At 35.6% G+C, this 7,129-nt stretch overlaps 1 protein-coding gene across 1 annotated transcript; it reads left to right on the top strand.

The window, feature by feature from the left end:
* The first annotated feature begins 5,806 nt into the window (after positions 1-5,806).
* Positions 5,807-6,867, top strand: LOC110379534 (uncharacterized). The gene is made up of 2 exons (XM_021339240.3): positions 5,807-6,616; positions 6,694-6,867. Exon 1 carries the CDS (start codon positions 5,913-5,915, stop codon positions 6,606-6,608), a length of 696 nt encoding a protein of 231 aa, XP_021194915.1. The 5' UTR covers positions 5,807-5,912; the 3' UTR covers positions 6,609-6,616; positions 6,694-6,867.
* Positions 6,868-7,129: the final 262 nt, after the last annotated feature.

The following is a 7,129-nucleotide window of genomic DNA, read 5'->3' as shown; positions in this document are numbered from 1 at the left end:
GTCTCAGTCGAATCGAGTCGAACGTCAATCGAAGGTCGCTTAAGTAAAATTAGGAGAATCGGGCCCCAGTATCGAGTCACTAATCAAATACCTAGGTCTCGAACTTGTGTAATCGTCGAATTCATTGCTTGCCCTGTGGTTGTCCATCCGATTAGGTATCTTCCTTTTGACTAGGGCTGCCAATCTGCAGTCACCGAAATAAATAGGTACGAAGAAGCGTTGTCCACGATTAGATCCACTTATTTAATTCAGCTTTCTTTCCCTGACAGTTCAGATTTTGTCAAAGTAAAATATTTATTTAAGTAAATAAAAGAGTTATTGTTATTCAATACAGAACAATTTTTTCAGTGTCTGGGTTGGCTATGTACCTCTACTAATGGCTATGTTGGCTATGTACCTCTGAAAATGTTTGCTTTCTGATGTTCTTCCTTATCGGAGTATTGAAAAACAGTTTAACGTTTTTTCTGAAGTCCCCTACGATCCTGTAAACTCAGGACAGCCCTACATCCATTTGTCCTATGTCCGAATAATTGTGGAACTCGCTGAGTTATTGCGGACACTTGAATGCCGAATTGTCCGGCATAAGTTCAGGGTTCGCGTCCCGACAATGAATATTGTGAGGTAAGGATCCGGCAAATGTATTGGAAATAGTTTGTAAAGGAATCGTTTGGTGATCACATTAGCACGGTCTAGTTAATTCAGCAAAAGGATAGTCTCACGTCTATGTTTTAGCAGAAGTGTCTATGTTTTGGCATTTTTTGTTGGTGATTTCCTTTTGACAATTATCTTTGTTATAACAGAGTAATCAATCAATTCAATTTCATTGTCATATCAATCAATCAAGTCAATCAATTCAATATTGTTACCAAGAGCGTAATGCAAAAATTGTAGTCATTTCTATCAAATGTTAAACGGTATTGGTTATTTTCTATGCACAATACCTAGTAAATGAAAGATTTTGTTACAGCATTCCCATACTTAAAATAAATTAGTTACATTTTGTATTTTAATTCTTTTAATTTTACTGTGGCGTGTTAAGAATTTAAATTCTTTAGATAAGAAAACTTAGCCGCACTTTTAAATAAATAATATATTTTTATAGGTAAGAACGTTCTGGAAGTAGTTACATTTTACTCGATATTCATGTCTAATCAACCAAGTAACACAATAGGTAGGTACCCAATGGCTTCGTTTAAGTTTAATTCACTGTAAACTATGGAACCAGCCCACTGATTGTTCTGAGCTACGGGATTGTTCGAAGGAGTTACCGCGGCCCTGGTACATAAGGGCTTAAGAAGGGACATGGTGGGTTTTAGTTAGGAAGAGTTTGACACTCCCTCATCCTGCATCTACAGCGGGAGGTGTCATTTGATGATTTCCCATTAAAAAATCATTTACTAACTTAAGTATTTACCTACTTGAAAAAGCTTATCTGCTCATCAGTGAGACTGTCTTTACCATGCCTGCTTTAATAAGCCAGTTTGAATCCATGTTTGTGAAGAACCAGTGAAATAATATACAACACTACCAGACAGTCCAAATATGGGCAAGAAGAGCACAATTCACTTAACCTCCTTAAAAAAAACAACTTTAAAACAGTTCAACCAAGCAAACACATTTACAGGAAACCCAATAGGTTTCGCAAACAAATACACAGTTAGCAGACATAGACAAAGCTAGGTATACTAGCCTAGGTATTGTAGGACGCCGAGGCCGCGAAACTAGGGCGTCGAATGTACTCTGAAAACGGGGTTACAGCTGCATAACAGATCTATATGTGCCACAGAATATTTGACTTCCCACAATATTTGTTCTCTGATTGCTCGAACCAAAGTTTTCAATCTAATTGGGGCAGATTCGATGCAGCCGCACTTCACAACTTTGTTGCTGTTGCTACAAATATGTTTTAGTTTGATAGTTCGCTGTTGTTTGAATTGCGAAAACTATGCACTATAAGTAATGCCTGCACAATCCAAGACTTGTTACTTAAATTAGTTGGTTTTATAGGCGCTATACATTCAATATAAGGTCTGTAACCAACCTTTGTGTAAAACTCGCAACAAAGAAGTTGTATCGCTCCAATCCCAGTGTGCGTTCGCGCAGCGGAATGTTGTTGAATTTAAAGATTTTAATTATGCAGATAATTAGTGTAAGACGTCCTATAATTGTGTATGGTAAATAAAAATTTGTTTAAGCAGCCATTGTGGAGAAATTCACCAAAAACAGATTCCGCTGGGCGAACGTTGGCAAACGTTGTCCTGGCGGAACTTTTTTTAATCCATAGACTTTAGAAGAAAAGAGATGTGTCCGAAAATTAGTGTGTATTTGTGTATAATTGATTATGTATGAATGCAATCAGTGCATGCATAAACTTCGGAGAAATTCAAGTTTCCGCTACGCGAACGTTTGGCCATTAGCTAGTTTTCATATAAAGCGCTTTACGTAGACGTACGTTGTTTTGAATTTGTTTATATTTGTTTAAAAACAGATTTAGAAAAGTCGTAGGGTTTAAAAGATAAAATATAAACGTAAAATACACTTATTAGGTCTTAGTTCTTAAAGTATGCAGTTTGGGGTCTAGCTTTTCACGTTTACACAAACCTTGTAAGTGTCTCCAACATGTTGCCAAGTATCAATGATATTCCGTTAGTAATTAAAAAGTTATAGGATATTTTACCATGAACAGATCACTGTTTACAAAGCAGTCGAATATCACGACGTTCTAAAGTAATTGCATGGTAAAATGTATGCCAATAATTAGTTTAATCATTCAACTATTCACTTGCAAAATTTCATGTCATTAAATTCAGTAATTAAAGAAAGACAATTATAATACTGACGGAGCATCGAAACCCTACATAACCCGACCAAGTTCGGATAGGTACAAAAAAGCGGCCGTGCCATATGTCTAAGCAACGTTCTTAACTTGGAGGGTTAGTATATTTATTAATATGGTACAGTTGCGTACACAAGCGTTAGGAAAAAATAAAACAATTGCATTTCTTGAATGAAAAATATTTTTTAATAATAACGCCACTATCTACGACATTTTAGTTAAAATACGTAATGTTTATTAACGTTATTTTTAATCACGTAGTTAAGTAATTTATGTAAGTAATAATAATAAAAATATTTTTGTACACTCATATTTAAATAGAGAAGTACTTGTTAATTGAAGATTTATTTTTATCGTAGATAGTGGCATTATTATTAAAAAAATGTTTATCAATCAAGACATACAATTGTTTTATTTTTTCCTAACGCTTGTGTACGCAACTGTTCCCTATTAATAAATACTAACCTTCCAAGTTAAGAACGTTGCTTAGACATATGGCACGGCCGCTTTTTGGTAGCAATCCGAACTTGGTCGGATTATGTAGGGTTTCGATATTTTAATTGTCTTTCTTTAATTACTGAATTTAATGACATGAAATTTTGCAAGTGAATAGTTGAATGATTAAACTAATTATTGGCATACATTTTACCATGCAATTCCTTTAGAACGTCGTGATATTCGACTGCTTTGTAAACAGTGATCTGTTCATGTTAAAATATCCTATAACTTTTTAATTACTAATGGAACATCATTGATACTTGGCAACATGTTGGAGACACTTACAAGGTTTGTGTAAACGTGAAAATCTAGACCCCAAACTGCATACTTTAAGAACTAAGACCTAATAAGTGTATTTTACGTTTATATTTTTATCTTTTAAACCCTACGACTTCTTCTAAATCTGTTTTTTAAACAAATATAAACAAATTCAAAACAACGTATGTAAAAATCTACAGCTCTCTATGTAAGCGCTTTATATGAAAACTAGCTAATGGCCAAACGTTCGCGTAGCGGAAACTTGAATTTCTCCGAAGTTTATGCATGCACTAATTTCATTCATACATAATCAATTATACACAAATACACACTAATTTTCGGACACATCTCTTTTCTTCTAAAGTCTATGGATTAAAAAAAGTTCCGCCAGGACAACGTTCGCCAACGTTCGCCCAGCGGAATCTGTTTTTGGTGAATTTCTCCACAATGGCTGCATACACAAATTTTTATTTACCATACACAATTATAGGACGTCTTACACTAATTATCTGCATAATTAAAATCTTTAAATTCAACAACATTCCGCTGCGCGAACGCACACCCAATCCCATGCCAAATGGTAGATTGCATTGAAAAGCCACCCTTCACACAATGCCTGATGCTGGCCAAGTTTTGAAGACCTTTGGTGTATTATCGAGTAGTTTAATGGACCTTTTGGATGGAGCGATGGTCGTTGAAAACTGGGTCACTACTTACTATTGATTCTGAATTGAACGAGTTCAAAGAACGGGTCAGAACATTACAGCGTTTGTTCCAGACTGCTAGAGGGATATTAAAGTGGATGTTTTAATATTCTTTTTAAGGTACAGGAACGAAAAGCAATATTAAAGTAGAATGACGTTGGAAACTAACGTAGTAACCCGTGGGTACTACATTCTTATAATTTAATTTCCATCTTGGTTACGGATAGATTAATCTATGGCTTCGGATAGATTATTTTATGGCAATTTGTTTAACAGTGGCTGTAATTTATTTGACACAACTATCAACGTTACTGAAATAATATCACGCTTGATTACTTCTTGATGGCAGTAAGAAGACCGAAATTAATTTTGGTAAACGCAGTTTTGGATTTAATCTAATACCCTTAGTATGGTAGCAGAAAAAAATTAAGTTCTTAAGATTGGGACTTATTCTCAGCAGAGCTGCTTATCCTTGTTACCTACCGCTATCGAGCCAGTCGAGGCAGACATTACATAAAGCAATTGTAACAATATTTATTTAACAAAAACATGTTCCTAATCCCATCAAGAATATAACAAAAGCAACATTCAAACTGAAAACGTATAAACACAAACTGTCGACGACTTGAAAGCCGTTTCTTTTTATTATTGTGACACACATAGAAAACTCGAGCACCGGGTTACGTAACCACTAGTGTTACACGGAGAATGCCTTCAAAAACATATTTTTCTCTTTTATTTTATAACTAGCTTCTGCCTGTGGTCTCACCTGCTGAGGGAACTACTTCTCGATTTCTTTTTCGTAAATAAGAAGAGGCCTATATTTTGTTCTGATCATCTTCATCTACCTTCTATCTTCATCTTAACTAAATATTTTTACACCAGCAATGTACCATATACCTACTTAGAAATAAAGGATATTCTATTCTTTTCTATTCTATTTTACCCAGCCTTTTCTCAACTAAGCTGGGGTCTAACTAGATACAGCTGATAGCCAGAACTGTTTACTGAACTGTTCATTCTGATATAAAAGCTATGTAGCAGCCAAGTTTCATCAAAATCAAATCTATTCTGCAGTATTTGAGTAAATTAGGAACAAACACCCACCCATACATACAAACTTTAGCGTTTCTAATATTAGTAGGATGGTAAGGAATGATCAGGTAATTGAAAGGTGGGCAATCATTCGCGCTACTGGCCTGCAGCTGGCCGGGAGGTCGCAAGCTCGTTAGTCTTCACGGTGGCTAGTGGATATGGAATAGATAATTTAGTGGTGGAATGTTATTAACCTATTTATAAAGTCTTGTAGACTTTCGCTTATATGTACATAGTTGATGTAGTTGAGCTTTGAATAATAGCAAATAGTTGTAAAGAACATCGTAAAGAGCTAGTGGAAGATGTCATACAAAACAATCAAGAATCAGCCTGAGCTTGAGAAATATGTTTAATTAGAACCTCATTTGCGAAATGTTACCTATTTATAAAAATATACATTTCAACCTCGTCACTTTTGACAGCCAACGTTTATTGAACAAAACAAAAAAAATCATATTCAATTTATTTTTATATCATTTTATAAACTACAAGTGTTTGATATATAACGCCTCACATTATCGATGTCTGAACCTTTGAGACCTAAGATGTCGCTCTCCGAGGAAATGTTCACGAGTTTCGCTTTACAAAACAAGAGCGTGAAGACTTCCAACATCGACTCAGACCCGGGCACATCGTACGAAGTGTTCAGAAACAATACAACTGCAGTAGAAGTTATCGTCAAAGAAGTGCCTAAAGCCAGGAAAAAATCAGCGCAGTCAGAGTACCAAGACGGCTCCACAATCAAAAGACTCCAAGATGACGTGGACAGACTACGGAACGAGTTGAACATAGCAAACAAAGCCCTGACGAGATCTCGGAACGGTTTCTTGGCGATGGTGCGTGAAATGAAAAAGCAATTAGACGCGGCAAACCAACGGGAGATGGACACACAGACTAAGAACTTGGCTTTGCTACTGGACAACGAGAAATTGAAGAGTTTACTAGCTTCGAAGACTAATTTGGTAAATAAATTCAAAAAGGAATTGAGCAGCATGAAGCGGGTCATGAGGTACGTGATAAAGAGCATATGCTATGCGCCCCACGTGTCGACGAATGTGACGTGTAGCTCTGACCCTGAATATGATGATTTCGAAAACGATCTAAAGAAAAATGAGAAAGTAAAGTTCGCCTCTAACATGTTCGACGAAATGGGCACTTTCGATAGCTCCATCTCGAAGGACACCACCAAATATTCATTTGATAAGCGTCTATTGTAATATTTTGAGTACGTTTTGTGTAAGTTTTTACGTGAGTAATTGTGAACTTGACTGATAGTAAGAAATAAATTTAGTTTTTTTTTAGTTGCAGATGTTTTACTGAACGTAACCTTGCATATCTACCCATCAATGCATCAAATCCTGATATCTATGGACAAACTAATGAGCTTAACCAAGCAGCATTTCAAGCAAAGAAATAAAAAAAAAAAACAAAAAAAAACAAGTGTAACTTATTAAATGGTTTTCAATTACGGAAATACAATATATTTACTAGCATGTTGTAATTTTTATGTCCATATACTTAATTAATTCATACAAAGTGCCAGAAAAGGCAATATCTATATAGGATTTTGCAAGAATCATAGGATTGCTCGAAATCCTATGAGTGAATGTCGCGTTACATAAAAGTCCAATATCCGACTTAGTACATTACCTCGACACACATTTCGATAACAAAAGAGTGGTCTGATATTGTGCAGAATCAATCGCGGAATGCAACGGGGAGCGGGCGGTGCATACCC

The sequence above is a fragment of the Helicoverpa armigera genome, chromosome 20 (assembly GCF_030705265.1).
Source record: "Helicoverpa armigera isolate CAAS_96S chromosome 20, ASM3070526v1, whole genome shotgun sequence".
In the NCBI taxonomy this organism is placed as follows: domain Eukaryota; kingdom Metazoa; phylum Arthropoda; class Insecta; order Lepidoptera; family Noctuidae; genus Helicoverpa; species Helicoverpa armigera.
The sequence above is the reverse complement of the archived record's forward strand: the minus strand, read 5'-3'. Positions and strand labels throughout refer to the sequence as shown.

Excerpts from the sequence above, each read along its gene's own strand:
- LOC110379534 (XM_021339240.3), top strand. The coding sequence starts at position 5,913 with ATGTCTGAACCTTTGAGACCTAAGATGTCGCTCTCCGAGGAAATGTTC.